General features: G+C 44.7%; 2 protein-coding genes across 2 annotated transcripts in view; both read right to left on the reverse strand.

Annotated features, from left to right (window-relative positions):
- WARS2 (tryptophanyl tRNA synthetase 2, mitochondrial) overlaps positions 1 to 7,043 on the reverse strand; it is a 118,808-nt gene extending 111,765 nt beyond the window's left edge. Inside the window, exon 1 of the mRNA XM_086935841.1 lies at positions 6,920 to 7,043. Coding sequence (XP_086791967.1) covers positions 6,920 to 7,021 — 102 coding nt within the window. The 5' untranslated portion in view covers positions 7,022 to 7,043. The remainder of the gene's footprint in view (positions 1 to 6,919) is intronic.
- Positions 7,044 to 16,884: 9,841 nt separating this feature from the next.
- LOC147700434 (uncharacterized) lies at positions 16,885 to 18,009 on the reverse strand. The gene has a single exon (XM_086936315.1). It carries the CDS (start codon positions 18,007 to 18,009, stop codon positions 16,885 to 16,887), a length of 1,125 nt encoding a protein of 374 aa, XP_086792441.1.
- Positions 18,010 to 20,410: the final 2,401 nt, after the last annotated feature.

Consider the following 20,410-nt stretch of genomic DNA (forward strand, 5'->3'; position numbering starts at 1 on the left):
ACGCCTGCAATGAAAAGATGTATTTTTATTATAAATAACTAAATCTACAATTTCAAGTCCTATGTGCCTATATCTTATGGTATTATTACGCACTAGTCCACTTAATATCTGACAGGTCACACTTAGCATGCTTTTTGTACAATGCAGTAACAAGCTGGTTAGACGTGGAATTCCACTTAAAATGTTCTTGTTGCAAGTAAAAAAGAAATATAAACTACATCTAAATTCAAAAAGAAGTGGCCTGCTAACTATAACTGGTGAATGTTCGTTTTTTTTTTTAAGTTCAACATATTAACTCTGTCACTGACATATGCACCCAACTACAGCGTTACTTTAACCTTTGATTTTTTTCTAGTGAATTTTCAGAGATTATAATATATATATATATATATATATATATATATATATGATCAAGGTTACTTGCTGATACTTACCTGCTGCTTGGTGGTCCGTTATTCTGTGGTCCAAAATACGCTGTGTGCAGAAGTTCCAAGGATATATATATATATATATATATATATATATATATATATATATTATATATATTCTGCCAAAAAAGCTCCAAGCTTTGAAGTAGCACTCCACGAGGGTAAAGTTCACAAACCGTTTATTCATGAAAAACGAGCGTGAGTCCGATAAGTGTCTCTTCCTGATGCGTTTCAGTGCTAACGAGCACCTTAATCATAGGGCGGCGCTTCAGTAAACTATGGAAAGGACCTCCACCTTTAATACCCACGTGGCACTCGCTTTCCAGTAAGCGGTATGCCGGGAGTAGAAGTCCCGATTCTTCCATTCACGTATGGCCACATGTTTACCAATTATTTTTGCTGCCAATTAATTTCCATTTTCACAGCCCTCCGGTGGGCCTCGGATCAACACGTCCGTTGTTCATTCTGGATACCCTCATGCTGTAAGGAGGCTGCAGTTCCTTGACCGGCCCCACAGACAAAGTCCAGTTACAAGATGCGGTGCACACTTCCACGGCCGGAGACGCCGTGTGATTAATTCTGCCAAAAAAGCTCCAAGCTTTGAAGTAGCACTCCACAAGGGTAAAGTTCACAAACCTTTGGGACTTCTACTCTTTTTAAACTTTGCCGATACACGGCATTATAACTGTTACTTGATAAAGTGATCTAGTAATCGTTAGGATCAACATTAGTAATGTATACCTGGAGAACTGCTAATTGTGTTCATGCGGGTTTTTACAGTGATAAGATGGCGGCCAAAATAAGATACGCCGTAGTCCCTCCTTGATTTTGTTGCAACATTAACATCATGTGACTTGTGTAACAACCAATGGTTTAAAAGTGTAAGTTTTAATGGCGGTTTTTATGAAATATCAGACTAAGCCATAGGCGAAACACGTCTTTCATGTTGCGTCCACGGAAAAATAAACCCTATTTGCAGTAAGCCCTGCGAGTGGCTTTCTGGTTTCCAGACGGCGACAGATGAGCAGGATATGTTCGCGGCTGCACCGCCGCGTTTGAGGCACCCGTTCTTGAAGTGCGCCGTGAGGAGATGCAAGCGGAGCGTGAATATATATATATATATATCACCAGCAAACCACTCCATTCTTGAGCAATTAAGAGGACACAGCGGGTAGTTTGAAGGAGCCCATTTATTCACAGCTTTGGCATGATGATTTTCGGCTCACTTCGCCTTCCTCAGATGCCGTTTGTACAGGGTTGCACTTACACCCTCCTTAAAACAATCAAAAGGCTCTCCCACTGGTGGAAGTTTGAGCAGACCCCACCCAGTTGATATCTGCCGGTGTCTGATATTGCAGACTACTGTTCCCAGCATTCACTATCTGGGTAAGTACCGCTGGTGGGGCCAAATTATGCTCGTAGTGAGCGTTGTTGTGCCTGAAACAGGAGGCGTTCTTACTGCAGTAGTGAAAAACAAAGTCCTTCTCGGAGAATATAGATAGATAGATAGATAGATAGATAGATAGATAGATAGATAGATAGATATACACATATACACACACACACACACATATACACACACACACACAGGTGACCTGAGAAGTCAGTCTAAGGCGATATGAATACAATTTTGTTGTACTAAATTAGAATAGTAGCATGTCTGTGTTAAGCAAAGGAGAGATCAAAGTCTTTACGACTCATTCTGGAAAAAATTTTCTAGTGCAGCGTTTGAGGGGGTGCATAATCTTCTCAGCTTTGGTGATGTATGAGATTGCAACCTATGTACCACCACATCTAACCTCCCGATACGAATGTACTAGGAACAATGGAGAGTTTCATCTTGGACCTACAAGACGTTTGCCCCTTTTCCACCCTTAGCAGGGAGATGCACAAGGATTAAGCAAAAATCTGGGGTTGCGGTGTTTACAAAAGCGGACTTGAAATCCGCTGTGGAGGAATAGGGAAAAGATTATACCCTGTGGAATTCATTATAGAACTATGTGCTTGTTTAACTAAAACCTTGAGCCAAGAGAAAGTGCCAAGCTGCAAAGTGCAGTATTCAACCGTAACTTCCTGCTTTACCAGTCTGCAAAGACTAGTAGACCAAACGTGGGAATGATCGAGTCATACTGGACCAGACCACCCCATAAATGGAAAAACCTAGAACTGAGGTGACATCAAATTTAACTGGGATACCAAATCTGCTATTGCTGGGGTGGGAGTAAGTCCCTCAGCATTCCTGCTCCGCTGCCTGCCTCGGATGCCGCAGCAACACGCTCATAAGCACTCCAAGCCTCCTGCAGCGCATAATGCGCCTGGGCCTGTGTCCGGGCCAGGAGTAGGCCTGTTAGAGCCCAGGCAAGGCAGGGCCCCGTCTCCTGGCCCCATCCTCTGGGCTGAATATCAGCAACAATCCGGATTGCCCTGGGAGTCTAAGGTACAGAAGTGCATTTATCTTCTCTTCGCCACTTTACTGTTTTAATATAAAAATGGGCAAATGTAAGGGCAGCCTAGTGACTGACTGTGCTAAGAAAGGGAATGTGGCCTCTAAATCTATTACTAACTACCTTTCAACTGTCATGGGGGGCATTGATAGGGAAATTGGCACTTATGGTTTAAGAGGACATTGCGTGAGTAGAAGGTAGTCTTAGCAGAGAGCGATATGTTCACTTCTTGGAACAATGGCCCATAATCTGTGAAGCAAGTACTATTTAAGGTATAATTATTCCCAGATGAGAAAACAGAGGATGTGTAATTATTCTTTGCAGGTGACATAAGGGGCATGTTGTGAGCCAGGATTCTCTGTCTCTCCTCCACTCAGCCTGGTCCCCTTCTGAGGCAGATAAAATGAATACTACTGAGGTGGGTAATAATAAATATTTGTTATTTCAGGCAGCAACGATATACCACTGATGGGGTGAACAGCCAGTTTACAAATACACATTATGTTATGCAGAATTTAAGGGTGACAGATATAGGGAGGGCGGTTAATGTGTGCCAGAGGCCTATTCACATGAGTAGATGGTTTAGATCAGTGTTTCCCAAACTGTGGTCCGCGGACCCCCAGGGGTCCCTGACACATTCCCAGGGGGTCCGCAGGCAGCAGTTTTAAAAGCACTGCAAAGTATCTGTTTAATTAGCTGTGTTCAAAGAACAATAAAAGTGTCAAGATAACAACAGTGATTAATGTCCCTGCTGGAGAGACATGAGAGTTTTGTCCAGTGGCAGCTTTTACTGAACTAATGTAGCACAGAGGGTTAATATGCCTACTGCAAAGAACTTGTATCATGTATTTTCAAAAACAGTATTTTATATGGAAACTGTCATCAAACAGCTGCTTGCAAACTGCAAGTACAAGTTAGTTACTTATGTTTCTTCTCAGTCTTTCATTATCCTGATGCTTCTAAAAAGGTTTATTTGGGTTGAAATACATTTTTATTATTAAAGCCAATGCTAACCACTGTGTTATGTTCTGAATCCTAACTTTGTGCTTCTCCAGACCAAGCACTCTTTAAAAATGCCTACCAGTATGGATGACATGTGTATCCCACACATTGTAGTCCCCTTTGTATTATGTAACATTTTCTATACACTGATTGACACATATGATTCACTGTCTCTAGATGTGTGTGATGTAAAGTGCTCTGACATCCTACAATAGTATGAGAGATGCTATAAAAAATGAAATACACGTGACCGAGCGGGGCTATGGAGAGATGAGAAGCACTGTTGGAGGGTGATACTGGGGGAATCATTGAAGAACCCCCAGAAAGATTGTCACATTCTTGTGCATAGTCAGGTCTTCATTTACTATTCTTTAAAAGCTAATACAATTTAATATATAATGATAAATGTGTTGTGGAATGCACCATTATTTCCTAAATTTCTTAAGGGGAGAGCCTCCCAAAGCCCCCTTTGTAGGGGTCAGGCTCAATCACTGCACTTGGGGTGCACCGTATGGGCACTGGTCTGAAATCATTTGCCAGGGCTGCTTTGGGTTTCCAGTCTGGCCCGGGAAGGAGCAGGAGCCTTGTACTGCGAAATAAAGCCAAACATTGAAAAGTCACGGAGATGCAGCACCAACCTTCCCATTAACTTTTTTTGTTTTCTTGCAAATTCTTTCAATATAAAATACAACAGAAGTGGCGGATAGTGTCACTAGCCTTCTTGGCTTAACAGCACACTTCGCCACTTCAGAAACGCAGGGCTGCACCATATTTACAAGAATATGGTGCAGCTCTGGCGCTACACTTAACAGGGGAAGATTGTTTATGTACAGGAAGATCCCCCTTCCTGCACAGAAAAAATCTTGAAATGTAATTTTGTCACTTCTATGTGTGCTGCTTAATGCAGCACACATGGAAGTTACAAAATGTCATTTTTTTAAAGGTTGTTGATGTGCAGGAAGGGTCACCTTCCTGAACATAAACAATCCAAGGCGTTTTGAAAAAACAAAGAGAAATGAAGCATTTCCCCTTGTTTCGCCAAGTTCAGACCAGGTTTTCTCTGGTCTTAATTTTGGCGCTGCTTCCCATTTATGCTACCCTTGTAAATAGGGGGCAGCATCAAATCAATGGGTGTTGCAGGGGAAACGCCCATCGGAACACCCACTGCCCACCCTTTTCACGCTAAGCATTGGGTGAAAGGGGGTCTTAATTGCAAGGCACCGTTAAGCCACTTTAAGTGGGTTAACGTTGCCTTGTAAATAAGGCAAAGCCCCTATTGCCACGGGAACATCTCAAAAAGTGATGTTCCCATGGTGATAGGGGCTTGTAATGTGCCCCATAATCATTAGTAATTTGAGTATTTGTTTTGTGTGCACACTTGTGTTAATTTTTTCTGAATTACTGTTTTAATGTTTGAAATTTAAATCCTACAAATTGCTTGGGGGTCCCCGGCTTCCAGTGGTGGCTCAATGGGGGTCCTCAGGAGTCAAAAGTTTGGGAACCACTGGTTTAGATCACTGCAGCTACAGAGAGGGCAATGGATGTGCTTGACATATGAAGATGGAAACGATTAAGTTTACCTGTGTTAGAGATTTCGCCACATGGCAACAGAATCAACAGTTAATCTTTTCTGCACAGGTAACATGATTGGTGTAGGGATCTTTGCACAAACTATTTCCAAATTAAATACAGCAAATGAAAAGTCAGTTATTTGGAACAGGCTAGCCATGCGTGCGAAGAGGGATGGAACAAAATGGGTTTTTTTGCCATTTCATACAGTGTAAACATGGTCTAAAGGCATTTTGCCGCTTCAAAGACTGAGCACTGCATTCATGAGTAATACAAAAGAAAAGTACTCTTACATATGGAAGCAAATCACTGGAGATTAACAATAACCTAAATATAGTAGCAAGAGAAAATGCAGGTGGGCAAGAAGGAAGAGAGGAAACGGCGCCTGTGCGAGTGATCATAATGCGGCGAAACCAACAATGGATGAGGAGAGGGAAAGCAGATGAGTCAAGGAGGGCGGGCAGTGGTTCCCCGGGGAAAGGACTAGGCCAGGATAAGCTGATCAGTAAAAGAAGGTGTAATATTCTGTGTTGTGTTTCTTTTAGTAATGGATTCCTTTGTACTATTATATAATGTATATACTTATGTTAGCTATTTATTGTAATGTTTTTGTTCTATATAGAACGGTAAGTGTTGCCTAGGAACATTAGAATGAACATAAGTCACTCTTGAGTTTATCTGTTGGCGCTGGATGCTTTCCTTCTGGCTCATCTTCCATGTAGCTACATGGATAAAACTACTCAAGACATCGACGGTTTCCTGCTTCTTTACTACAGAAGGAAACGACCTTGGAGCAGGGTTGCAGGTTTAATAAGCACATTCTAATGCATAACGTTATGTAAAATTAATCTTATTTCATGGACATCATTGTTTAGCTCCGCGGGCCTTATAGTGCCAGGTACACATAAGGCAAAATAATTGCACATTTAAACTCACTGCAGACGTTTAAATGTCACACACATGCAGACTTGAAACTTGGACCTCTCAACACACACTCTCATTGAACAGCAGAGGGTACTTGCCCGTTTGCCTCATGGGCTGTGGCGCCCAGTGTGGCTCAGGCAATGACACTCTTTCATGCACCAGTAATGGCCCTTGTAATAAGGGGTATTCCACGTTTGCTGGGCTGTGTCTTTTTCACGCACCAGTAATGGCCCTCGTAATCAGAGGTATTTCACGTTTGCCCCATGGGCTGTGGCAACCACCGTGCTCCCTGCACCAATAATGCCATGGCACAGAGGGGCTGCTGTGTAGTGTTATTATATCGTGCGCTTATACACTGAGGCGTACGGTAACAGGCTCCGCGTCGTGACGCACCGTTACGCTGCGCTTTGAGCGGACGTCAGACGCTGCGGACCCTGCATTACATAATTTACGGTAACACTTGCTGCTTCCGGGCCCCCGGTGCTTACGTCAGCCTCACGCGCTGCCGTCCGTTACCACCGCTCCCCCCACCGCCCCAGCCCCGGGCCGTACCTGAGGGGCCGGCTCCGCTCCAGCTCCGCCGCTGACCCCCGCCAGACCCCGCAGGAAGGGTCGAACAACGCACGCCGCCCGGGAGCCCTTGCGCAGCGCCATCTTGGAACCCTTGCGTGATGACGTCATGGGGGTCACGCTGAGCAGCCTGCACAGGTGGCGTCCATGCTGATTGGTTGGCTGCCTGCAGGTGTCAAGGAACACGCGCCTCTGCTTGACTCCTTGCAGGAGGTCACTGCCCAGCCCAAGGGTTTAAGTGAGGCGGGTCCTGCCGGGTCTGAGAATTGGCAGCAATTATACCGTTTCCTACCTCTTGTATTTTGTTGGCACACAATTGTCATTTTTGCTTCATTTAATGTAACGTTTGCTTTTGCATTTTCCTCACTTGTAATGTTCTCATGTGTCAGTTATGTTCCTATTGTGAAGCGCTCTGATACCTTCGGGTAAAGTCCGCGCTATATAAAAACGCATAAATAAAATAAATAAATAAATAATAAATACACTGGACCTGAAAGGTGTCTCCGTGCTCCACAGACATGGCCGCTCCTCCTCGCTGCTCCCCGACCTGCCTCCCCTCACAGCCTGGTATCGTTGGCCTCATCTGCTGATTGTGCTCATTGCTATTGATTTATTTAAGAACGCGCATTTGAAGACCACTGCAAGCATCTACTTCGCTATTATTTATTTATTTGCATAACATTGCAGGTTCGCTTGGCTGTTTATCACCGTAACCTGATAGCGCTTACCACCTCGCCTGCTCATTAAACGCTTGTAGCACTGTGCTGTCTCTGTGTTGCCCTGACCGCATTTTTGTTGTACTTTTCCCCGCACTTTGAGTATCTCTGGGGCTGCCTGCTCCGTTCCGCGCTGGCGGCCATTTTGGTGTTTACCTTGTTGTTGTTTGTTGTGCCACGCCCCAGTCTCCACCCCGCTCCCGTCTTCCCAGCTGACACTCCCTCCCACTAAGGCCATCTGCCCCACGCTGCAAAGTTCGAGCTGTGACCGTCCTGTGCTCCACAGACACGGCCGCTCCTCCTCGCTGCTCCCCGACCTGCCTCCCCTCACAGCCTGGTATCGTTGGCCTCATCTGCTGATTGTGCTCATTGCTATTGATTTATTTAAGAACGCGCATTTGAAGACCACTGCAAGCATCTACTTCGCTATTATTTATTTATTTGCATAACATTGCAGGTTCGCTTGGCTGTTTATCACCGTAACCTGATAGCGCTTACCACCTCGCCTGCTCATTAAACGCTTGTAGCACTGTGCTGTCTCTGTGTTGCCCTGACCGCATTTTTGTTGTACTTTTCCCCGCACTTTGAGTATCTCTGGGGCTGCCTGCTCCGTTCCGCGCTGCCGGCCATTTTGGTGTTTACCTTGTTGTTGTTTGTTGTGCCACGCCCCAGTCTCCACCCCGCTCCCGCCTTCCCAGCTGACACTCCCTCGCCCCTCCCCTTCCACCATCCACAGATGACAGCTGATTTTGCGCGCAGCGTTCACGCGCAGCGACCGCGCCCAATCCGCGCCGAAGGTGCGCCAAAGGTAAGCCCGTCTATGCCCGTCCGCGCCTGGACCGCGCCCAACGCCAGACCCCCTGCCCCTCGCGCTGCCCAGCCCTCCCGCATCACCTACGATGCCGCCACCCTCCTAGCCCTTAACCCCGGTCGCGCCCCCAACTGCGTCCAAGCCGCTCCTGGACACACCCATGGACCTTTCACTTGCTACTCCTGCAAATTCAGCGGCACCGACAACATCTCCGCTACGTCCACACCACAGATTCCCGACCCCACCCACCTACAATGCATCCTTCTCAACACCCGATCGGTCCACAGACACGCCATTGACCTATGGAATCTTCTAGACACCATCTCTCCAGACGTCGCCTTCCTAACAGAAACATGGATGAACGCTTCCTCCGCCCCAGACATCACCATTGCCATCCCAGATGATTATAAGATCACACGCAAGGACCGTACCGGCCACACAGGAGGAGGAATCGCTATCGTCCATAAAAAATCAATCCACATCTCTACCAGCTCTGACGTCAACCTCGCCAACTCTGAACACCTTCACTTCCAGATCCACATCGACCCCAAGACCACACTCAGAGGCACCCTCCTCTACAGACCACCAGGACCCCGCGCAAAATTCAGTGAAGACATCACGGACTTCATCACTCCACACGCGCTCCCCTCCAAAGATTACATCCTTCTGGGAGACCTCAACTTTCACCTTGAAAAGAACAACGACCGCAACACCACCACCCTCTTGGACAACCTCGCCAACCTCAGACTTAAACAACTGGTCACTTCCCCCACCCACATCGCAGGTCACACACTCGACCCCATCTTCACCGCCAGTAATCATGTCTCATTCAGCCACACTACGGATCTCCTCTGGACTGACCACAGCTGCGTTCACTTCACCTACAACAAGCCGAAACCCACCAATCACCTCCAACCAACTCTGCAAAGAAACTGGAACAAAATCACCATCGACCAGATCTCCTCATCACTCCTTCTAAACACCCCAGCCCACTATTCTAACCCAGACCAAGCCGCCGCCAACTTCACCCTATGGTTATCCAACACTGCCGACATCCTAGCACCACTGAAAAAACGTCAAAGCAAACCTGGCAGCAAGAAGGCCTCATGGTTCAACGATGATCTTAAGAAGTCCAAGAAACTCTGCCGCTCCCTTGAAAAGGCCTGGAAAAAAGACCCAACCACTAGCACCAAGGGCGCCTTCAAAAACGCCACCCGCACACACCACCAACTAATCCGAAAGGCCAAGAAAACAGCATTCAAGGATCGACTAGACAACAACGCCCACAACAGCAAGGAACTTTTCAACATCGTCAAGGAATTTACCAACCCCTCGGCCAACTCCAACGACATCACCCCCTCTCAAGCCCTCTGCGACTCCCTGGCTTTATTCTTCCACAACAAAATTGCAGACATCCACAACAGCTTCGACAACCAACCCGGAGACCAACCCACCCAACCATATGCTGAACATTCTCCCCCCTTGAACACCCTCAACGACTGGAACCCAATCTCCACTGAGGACACCATCCGCCTGATGAACTCCATCCACTCAGGATCCCCCACAGACCCATGTCCTCACCACATCTTCAACAAAGCAGACTCCGTCATAGCACCGCACCTCCGAGACGTCATCAACTGCTCCTTCAACTCCGCCACCTTTCCGGAAAGCTGGAAACACGCTGAACTCACCGCCCTTCTGAAAAAACCCACAGCGGACCCCACCGAACTCAAAAATTACCGCCCCATATCGCTCCTTCCTTTCCCGGCCAAAGTCATCGAGAAAGCTGTCAACAACCAACTCGCCGCCTTCCTCGAAGCCAACAAATCCCTCGACTCCTCACAGTCTGGCTTCCGAGCAAAACACAGCACTGAGACCGCCCTCATCGCAGCAACAGACGACATTCGAACTCTACTGGACAATGGAGACACAGTCGCCCTCATCCTCCTCGACCTCTCTGCAGCCTTCGACACAGTCTGCCACAGCACCCTTCTACAACGCCTCAAAAACATCGGAATACAAGGAAAAGCACTTGAATGGATCACCTCGTTCCTCACCGGAAGAACCCAGAGAGTCCGCCTTCCACCATTCAAGTCCGAGGCCACTGAAGTCATCTGTGGCGTACCACAAGGATCCTCACTCAGTCCCACCCTCTTCAACGTATACATGAGCCCCCTTGCGGCCATCGCTCGCCAACACAATCTCAACATCATCTCCTACGCGGATGACACTCAACTGATCCTTTCTCTCACCAATGACCCCAGCACCGCCAAAACCAACCTACACGAAGGAATGAAAGAAGTTGCCGAATGGATGAAACACAGCCGTCTGAAACTGAACTCAGATAAAACAGAAGTCCTCATCTTAGGTACATCCCCCTCTGCATGGGACGACTCTTGGTGGCCGGAAGCCCTTGGAAAAGCACCCATCCCGACAGACCACGCACGGAACCTAGGCGTTTTCCTGGATTCTTCACTTTCAATGAACAGACAAGTCAGCGCCGTATCCTCATCCTGCTTCAACATTCTTCGCATGCTCAAAAAAACATTTCGCTGGATCCCCACCGAAACCAGAAAAACAGTCACCCGTGCTCTGGTCACGAGCCGAGTGGACTACGGAAACACCCTGTATGCAGGTACTACCGCTAAAATCCAGAAGAAACTCCAACGAATCCAAAACGCCTCAGCCAGGATCATATTAGACATCCCGCGTAACGAACACATCTCTGGCCACCTGAAAGACCTCCACTGGCTACCCGTCAATAAGAGGATCACTTTCCGACTGCTAACCCATGCACACAAATCACTCTACGACATCGGACCAGAATGCCTCAACTCACGACTGTCCTTCTACACCCCCTCCCGCCAACTACGTTCTTCCAGCCAAGCCCTCGCCACTGTACCCCGCATCAACAAGACCACCATGGGAGGAAGATCCTTCTCATACCTGGCAGCTAAAACATGGAACTCACTCCCCACTCACCTTCGCCTTACCCAGAACCACCTAGCATTCAGAAAGCAACTTAAAACGTGGATATTTGACAAGTAATCCTCCTCCCCTCCCTAAGCGCCTTGAGACCCTCTGGGTATGTAGTGCGCTATATAAATTCTTTGACTTGACTTGACTTGACTAGCAGGACCTCAGTTCATGCACAGCTGCCAAAGTTTCAGATTGCTACATGTGACATATTCATATTTTCAGTATATTATGAGTGACATTACCACAAATAGGAGTGACACCATTCCCCTAACAAGATCATGTGGGAGGCCCCAACAAACTCTTACCCAAAGCAAGAGGTCCACTGCCCAGTCTGCGCAATGCTATGTTCCCAGCACTGGTATAGCCAGCGGGGCACGCACGCACACACACAGTGCGGCAGCTGAGTGAGACTACATCGTATGATTTAAAGTGCGTTACAGCGAGCCGCGCTACATAACGCCAATTTTACCTGCACTAGTCTGTACGAAAACAAACGTACTTACTTTAGGAGGTGAAAGGCAGACGGGAACTGCAGTTTAAGGCCGGGCCGCCCGCCTCCTCATAGTCCTCCAGGCCACAACTGTCTGCTGGACTCCCTCAGCCCCGCTGCATCCAAGGCTCAGCTGCAGTACTGTAGCGTGTGCCTGAGCTCCAGCTGCGGTTGCGCTGATTTAATTACTGCACAGCCGTGAGAGTCGCAATTGCCCAGCCAGGCTTCCACAGTTCCAAACCTTAAGCCTCACTCCCGCCTCCGCAGGAGGCGGCAGCGGGACGTAACGTCCTGCAAAGCGAAAACAGCAATTGGGCACGGCCTCTATGAACGCAGATTACTGTCAGAAAATAAAGCAGCGCCCAAGAATACCTTATACATTGTATTCAAGCTCCTCTTCAGCCAGCCCCCGAAGCCTGCCTGGAGCAGCGTGCTCGTGACAGCGCCACTCCTGCCACTAGTTGTACAGTTAGATTAGCAGCGCTACGGCTTGACAGCTGAGGCTGAAGCTATGCTTACAATTCGCAACTTTGCATTTCAGTGTGGTGTTGCGGATCAGCACACTGAAATGCGTTAGTCTCATGACCATTGCGTGATACTTGGCAGGACTGTTTATGCCCGTATCTGTACAGGAAAAATACTGCTTCATTTCTCAACAATGCCTATTGAAACTCTTGAGATAATCCATGTCTGCAATGTAGATATTTTTAATATTTCATACTTCAGCTTGCGTTCCCTAAGATGTTTTCCTTTTTTGAGAAAAAAAATTCACGCAACATGTGACTCCTGCATAGTGCAAACTGTGAATAAGGCATCTCCAGTTGCCTGAGGGAGTTCAGGTCGTGGTTGGGTGTTTATAATGAGGGACACTTGAGAGAACTGGAGCAGAGGCTGATGACTGTGAGACTATATCACAGTTCCTTGTCAATAGGTAATAAAGGTGGTTGGACTACAAGCACATCCAGTCATTGGCCTAGTGGTGGTCACGTATGAAAAGCGTATCAGCCTTGATGAGAGAAAACCGCCTCAAGCTCAAAACGGACAAGACCGAAGACCTTATCTTCGGCAATCACACTGCCCTCTGGGACAACACCTGGTGGCCTTCAGAATTCTTACCCACCCCCACACCAAAAGACCATGCCATTAACCTTGGCATTATCCTTGACAGCAAACTATTCATGAAATGCCAAGTCAATGCTGTCTCCTCAGCCTGCTTCCACATGCTCTGTAAGATTTTCAAGTGGCTTCCCATCAGCACCAGAAAGACTGATGCAGGCCCTCATAAGCATCCGATTAGACGACGGAAACACACCCCATTGTAGCGGGAATTCCGTTCTCCTACAGAACTGTGCATAGAGACCTGGAACCTCAGTGAATTAGGATGGCCCAAAACTCATCTCAGTACCCAAAATCCCCTTACCGAGCTAGCTACAGTGTCTCATTGGTCATAAAAAACTCTCAATGCTTAGACAGACCAGAACATGAACTTAGATTACCTCAGGTATCGTGGAACACATGAACACTCTTTCGTTATATAATCATTGCAAACCAGAACATGGAGTAAATGAGGACACGTGCATGTTTGAAATATTTATTTACTTATGCATGGTTCTCAAACGCAGTATCTTGTACAATACTAGCAAACATATTATAAGCAACAAAGTTATAAGCATAGTTATTAGTCCATAAAAGGTGAATGGTGACAGCATACTAAGATGCTGTAATGAATAGGAATCAACAACGCCTAATTCCCACCCTCCCTATTTAGCATAGTATTTTATATCTATGAAGGTCTCATTTGGGTTTTAGCAGGGCGGGCCCCTTACCTCAAAATCTCAGTGGCAGAGGATCACATCATCTTCCACCAGCTCTCTGCATGCGAAGCACCATCAAGTGTGTTATGTGTGTGTTCAGCACAACAATATAAAACCCGCCTAGAGCCAGATTTTGGCAGCAGCATGTGTGTTATGTCTATGGAGGTGCGAAGATCAGACCTCACAACAACATCGTGTTAAGTTATCCTGCAGCCTTCAGCACTCACTGTGCAGACAGTGTACCGAGCAAAACTGATATCGAAGAAATAACATATTATATCTAAAGTAAATCGCGAAGCTCTTCTGAGTTGAAAGCTAAAACAACAATTATGTGTTGTGTGCAAAATAAGGCAGAATGGTAAAATGGCGTTTAAACATTTAATAAGCTCATGCTAACTTAACACAGTATATAGAAAAGAAGTAGCTATATCACACCCCCCCAATGATCCGAGCACGGACAAAACTAAGGCAAGGTAAAACCAGAACAGGGGCATAACATGAAAGCAAAGTTCAATAATAATGAGCTAAGCTAATCTGAAAAGGCATACATGAAGGCCTATAGTGGCCAAAATAAATGGTCCAAACTCTCCAACACAAGCCCCTAAAATATAATGTCAATAGGCCAGGGCGTATAAAACGAATTGATTGTAATAAAAAAGGCACCATCAAAAAATATAAGCGGGTACGTGCCTAAATAATAAAAAGTCTCCGAGGCATCTCAGGATAGGACTGTATATGCAAAATATGCAGCAACAGCTTCCAACATGAAATCACTCTCATCATCCGAAAACAGTTCAGCCATCCAATTAAGCAGTGGAAAAGAACATACGTGCTCCTCTAGCACTGGATCCTCTAGCATCATCAGAGGACAACTCGGTGGGTTTTCAAGAACGCTCTGTGCCAAGAACTCATGCGCCGCTGCGAGTATGTCCCAATGGGTAAACAGTCAAAATATCGAGTTTTTAATTTCGACCTACACTTATATCGAGTTGCTAATATCGATGGGACAGAATATCGATGTCCAGAATATCGATGGCCAGAATATCGACCCTAAGGTAAGTAATATCGAAATTACTAATATCGATAGCATATATATCGATGTAAGTAATTTCGATTTACTAATATGTGTTAGAAATATAAGTTAAGTATTTAAATTAATTGTTATAATATGTGTTTAATATGTTTTTATAATTTAAAAATATATAAGAGTAAATAATATGTTTTACTACCACAGCGGGTTGTGGGTTTATAGGGGAATAGGGTGGGAAGTAATTTATTTGTAATTAAATAATTAATTTTTCAATGATTAATTTATTTTGCAATTAAATATTAATTGGCAATTATTTATTTAAATTGATTAATTGATTAATTAATTGATAATTTATGTATATTTTTAACTAAATTATGTTTTACTACCACAGCGGGTTGTGGGTTTATAGGGGAATAGGGTGGGAAGTAATTTATTTGTAATTAAATAATTATTTTTCAATTATTAATTTATTTTGCAATTAAATATTAATTGGCAATGATTTATTTTAATTGATTAATTGATTAATTAATTGATAATTTATGTGTATTTTTAACTAAATTATATGTTTTACTACTGGAGCGGGTTGTGGGTTTATAGGGGAATAGGGTGGGAAGTAATTTATTTGTAATATTAATTAATTTTGGGTAAAGGGGTATTTTTAGGGTTCAGGGTCAGTTTTCAGTTTTTGGGTAAAGGGGTATTTTTAGGGTTCAGGGTCAGTTTTCAGTTTTTGGGTAAAGGGGTATTTTTAGGGTTCAGGGTCAGTTTTCAGTTTTTGGGTAAAGGGGTATTTTTAGGGTTCAGGGTCAGTTTTCAGTTTTTGGGTAAAGGGGTATTTTTAGGGTTCAGGGTCAGTTTTCAGTATTTGGGTAAAGGGGTATTTTTAGGGTTCAGGGTCAGTTTTCAGTTTTTGGGTAAAGGGGTATTTTTAGGGTTCAGGGTCAGTTTTCAGTTTTTGGGTAAAGGGGCATTTTTAGGGTTCAGGGTCAGTTTTCAGTTTTTGGGTAAAGGGGTATTTTTAGGGTTCAGGGTCAGTTTTCAGTTTTTGGGTAAAGGGGTATTTTTAGGGTTCAGGGTCAGTTTTCAGTTTATGGGTAAAGGGGTATTTTTAGGGTTCAGGGTCAGTTTTAGGTTTTTGGGTAAAGGGGTATTTTTAGGGTTCAGGGTCAGTTTTCAGTTTTTGGGTAAAGGGGTATTTTTAGGGTTCATGGTCAGTTTTCAGTTTTTGGGTAAAGGGGTATTTTTAGGGTTCAGGGTCAGTTTTCAGTTTTTGGGTAAAGGGGTATTTTTAGGGTTCAGGGTCAGTTTTCAGTTTATGGGTAAAGGGGTATTTTTAGGGTTCAGGGTCAGTTTTCAGTTTTTGGGTAAAGGGGTATTTTTAGGGTTCAGAGTCAGTTTTCAGTTTATGGGTAAAGGGGTATTTTTAGGGTTCAGTGTCAGTTTTAGGTTTTTGGGTAAAGGGGTATTTTTAGTGTTCAGGGTCAGTTTTCGCTACTGTTGCACCCACTGGAGTGGGAATAGTAATTATTGTTAAGTAATTATATATTATATATGATTTTTTTTTTTATTAAATATGTATTATTATTTTTTTTAACAATTATTACATATATTTAAATATGTTTAAGTAATTATTATGTATTATTTACAGTTTTTTTTATGTTATTTTAAATTTTAAAAAAATCGATATATTTAACAACGATATTTTTTACATCGATATTAAATTTTCGATATTTTGGTACTTACCATGTTGTACATAGGGAGTCGATATTTTTGCTATCGATATAATTACGCCGATATTTGTGTAGGTCGAAATTCTGTCTGTCGAAATTCTGTCATAGATCCGTCCCAATGACCCATTAGTCCATGCATCGTTGCCAAGGCCATAATCCTTTCGCCAGAACAAACCAACTCGTGAGCAACTACGGGGCTCATCAGATGATTAAAATCGATGTCAGGAGACACCGTCAAGCAGAGACACAAATCAAGGGCCCATTCGAAATCGCAGCTCAGGCAATGAAACATAGGCTGGACACATGTGAAATAGGAAAATCGAAATGATAATCCAAATGCCGTGCTTAAAGTCGCAAGCGGCAGGGTGCCATAGTAATCAAGCATCCGGTTGCGAAACAGCAGTAGGAGGGGCTCTGCGGCTTCCAGCGCAGGACGGGCATCCATGTTTAATAAAACAAAATATCACCAAAACGCCTGCAGTTAATGTCAGTAAAACCGGGAAGCCACCAAACAGACTCGAAAATATAGAATGGAAAAAACTAGGGATGACTCCAAATATCTTCTCGAATGAAGTCACAAGACCACTGCTAACTAATTTAAAAAAGTGAGCCAGGCCAGAAGTGGAGGAGGCATTAAAGATTTGATGAACCAGCTCGCTGAAATGTAACGGTAAATCAGTATTTAAAAGGGCCTGCACCTCTGTGCGTGTGTTAGCTATGTGAAGGACGAATGTTTCACGGGCCGAACTCAGGGCCACTTCTTTTTGAGACAAAAGGGCTCTTATTCTACTCATACCATTGAACTCTGCTTTCAAGGTTGGGATGCGCGGCCAGATGGATACAGCTGAATTCCCATGCGTAGGGGGATACAGAACGTTTTTGCAACAGACGACACGTTCTGATACAGTTACCACATAAGTGACACCTTTAATTAAACCGCAACACTCCTCGTTATTCAACAGTAAATAACTACCATTCGCCAGTAATGTGAATGTGGGAACTATTGCAGGAACTGGAGTCCCTTTTAAAAAACAGGCTAAATTAGGCCGGTCCTGATTACAAGAACCATGTAACTGGATGTGTTTGCATATCAATGAATGGTCAGGGAACTCTGTGCATTCTTGTCCATTAAGATACACTTCTTTCTCGTCTTTCAAGCATCTATAAGTGAACGGAAGAGACCACACCTCGTGGAGGAACGAGTTCCCTAATGGTTCATATCTCCCTATAGCTATGTAACGCATACAATTAGTAAACTTGTACAAGGCAAATGGTAATGTTATTAATCCGTGGATAAGCCACGTTGCAGCAGTAGCTTCAGCTACAGAGAACGGTAAAGATTCCAACCTCTCAATGTGTAACATGGAAAATGAAGCATCACGCATTGAAAGCATGCGTTGTTTGTCAGTTAAATTAAAAGGGGCAAAAAGAGAGGAAACGTTCATGTAACTCCAAGGCACACGACCAGCCTTAAGCGTCTGCAGGGTCCATGCAAATTGCATAATAGAATGCAATTGATTTTGACCATGGTACAAAACAGACACTTCATCATGTACAATATCAACAACAGAAGATACAATATTATTTAACGTATAAATGCGGGAAGAAAGCATGTTAATACTGTTATCGACAACGGCAAGTACCTTTTCTAAATTAGCTTGATCTATTGCCCTTAGGCGCTTAGCAGCCTCTACCTGTGAAGTTTTCCAGATTTCATTGTAAATTGCATAAATCCATCTCTTAGATCTACCATTAGCCGGGTCCTTTATGAAATCATTTAAATCCACATCATCAGTCAGATTCGATACATGTAATTTAACAGCAGCTAATGTAGAATGTTATAGCCAATTCTGACATAATTTGCCAACTGAGTAAGTGGTGACAGTATGGTCAGCATCAAAACGTGGATCAGGCCTGACTTGTGTAAAACCTTCAGTTAAACCCAAAAAACGACGTTGGCAAGAATCAGAGCTTCTGTGCCACATCAGCCAACCCCCCGGATCCAAACTGGATACATTGAAGGATGAATTTCGCAGTAACGACTGCAATTCTCGAATGGAAAACTGTGTGAAATTATTCCAACCGGAATATTCTTCTAAATCAGGATTAGAAGGGGTATTTAATTTTTTAGAAGTAGCCAATCCAAAGCATGTTGTCTGAAAAATGGTAGAATTTAAAAACAACATATGATTTGGGATGAGACATGCACGGTGCAAAGCCTCAGTACCTTGTACCTGCCAAATTTTAGAACCCCAAACCGATTTAAGGTCAATGGTTTCCTTCCATAGCTCGTAGCCCTCTACAGCTAATCTGTCTAGAAAGGACTTCGAATACAACAATTTAGTATCGGTAAGTCTAACTTTGGACATGGACTTTTGTGTCATCTTAAAATAAAAGGACGCAGGACTTGATTGATTAAAGTCGGTAAAATAAGTGTACTTTTTCAAAAATGTACTGGAGCTGCCTTATAATGGTGCAGGGCAATGTTCCCACTGTGTGTAATTTACAGTACCCCTTCCTGCCACTCCCTCGAGAAAGCCTGGCGACTCGACCAAACCACAGACAACAGGGCCGCCCTCAAGCACGCTATCCGCAAACACCATTAGCTGATCCGCGCCACGTTAGTAGGGTGGTGGCAGCTCCATTACTACGCTTGGTGTTTTTGGCAGATTGCGAGGGGCTCCTCCTCTGCCACGGATATTTAGCGCACACAATTTCATTGACCCACATAATTTGAGAATTGTATTGGACAGAGAGCGTATTTCGAGAATTTATTTTAAAATCACAGGAAGCATTGTTTTTACATTGTAATTTACCTCTGTGCCCCCCTGCACCGATCCACCGCGGCGTGTGCCGTTTGAGTGACAGACAGGGTCTCAAACTGATCTCGCAGGCTCCCGCTTCAACCGAACGAGTTAGCGTTCGAGTTGGGGGCGGGGCCTCGCTTCGTCATAAAGATGCGCTTCACCAAGCGCAGCGGGAGCGCCTCCAGCGCGCCGAAGGCGTGCCAAAGGGGTGCCAGTCTGCGCCAGTCCGCGCCGGACCCGCGCCTAGTGCCTTAATTCCTGGCCGGGTACTACACCATCCCAGTAAGTTATTGAAATACACATCATCTGACCTGTTAGATATAAAAAAAACACGATGGCCTTGGAAAAATGCACACACTTCAATTTAGAAGAGTGCTCTAACATGTCTCATGTAGCTTGCTCAAACTGTAATTTTAAATTCACTCATTCCCTCACTCAGATACCACCAGCCCTAGGCGCTTCTTTTAATGAGGCCAAACGCATTAAATGCGCACTGGTGAATGCTAGATCTATGTGCAAACATAGAGAAGATGTGGCCGAATTAATCTCGGCACACAAACTAGATATCCTGTTTATAACAGAGACATGGGCCGATTTGGCTTCTGACCCTGACCTTGTGGCAGCCATTCCTGAGGGCTACTACATCGTCAGACAAGATAGACCGACAGGGAAAAAAGGGGGCGGCCTCGCCATAATTTTACGGTTAGAACTAGCATTGAAAACAGGAACACCAGATAGCATTCCCACACAAACACTAGCCTTCTCTATTACTTTGTCTCCCATCCAAATGTTTAATGGTGTTCTGCTTTATCGTCCCCCAGCGGCTCGAGCGCCTTTTCTCCAATCCATTAGTACCTTACTAGAACCAGTGGCAGAAGCCTCCGATTTTACAATACTTGGACATTTTAATTTTCATTTAGAAAAAATAACAGACAAAGATACATTGAGCCTTATTGAGGATCTTAAGGCAGCTGGGCTAAACCAGTTAGTTACTACAGCCACGCACAAAGCAGGTCATGTTCTTGACGGCCTATTCACGAATAACCCGGCCATTACTCCCCCTACTGTTGTTCCAATTGTTTGGTCAGATCACGCA

The sequence above is a fragment of the Lissotriton vulgaris genome, chromosome 8, assembly GCF_964263255.1.
Source record: "Lissotriton vulgaris chromosome 8, aLisVul1.2, whole genome shotgun sequence".
In the NCBI taxonomy this organism is placed as follows: Eukaryota; Metazoa; Chordata; class Amphibia; order Caudata; family Salamandridae; genus Lissotriton; species Lissotriton vulgaris.

Coding starts and splice junctions, on each gene's coding strand:
- LOC147700434 (XM_086936315.1), bottom strand. CDS start 18,009: ATGCAATTTGCATGGACCCTGCAGACGCTTAAGGCTGGTCGTGTGCCT.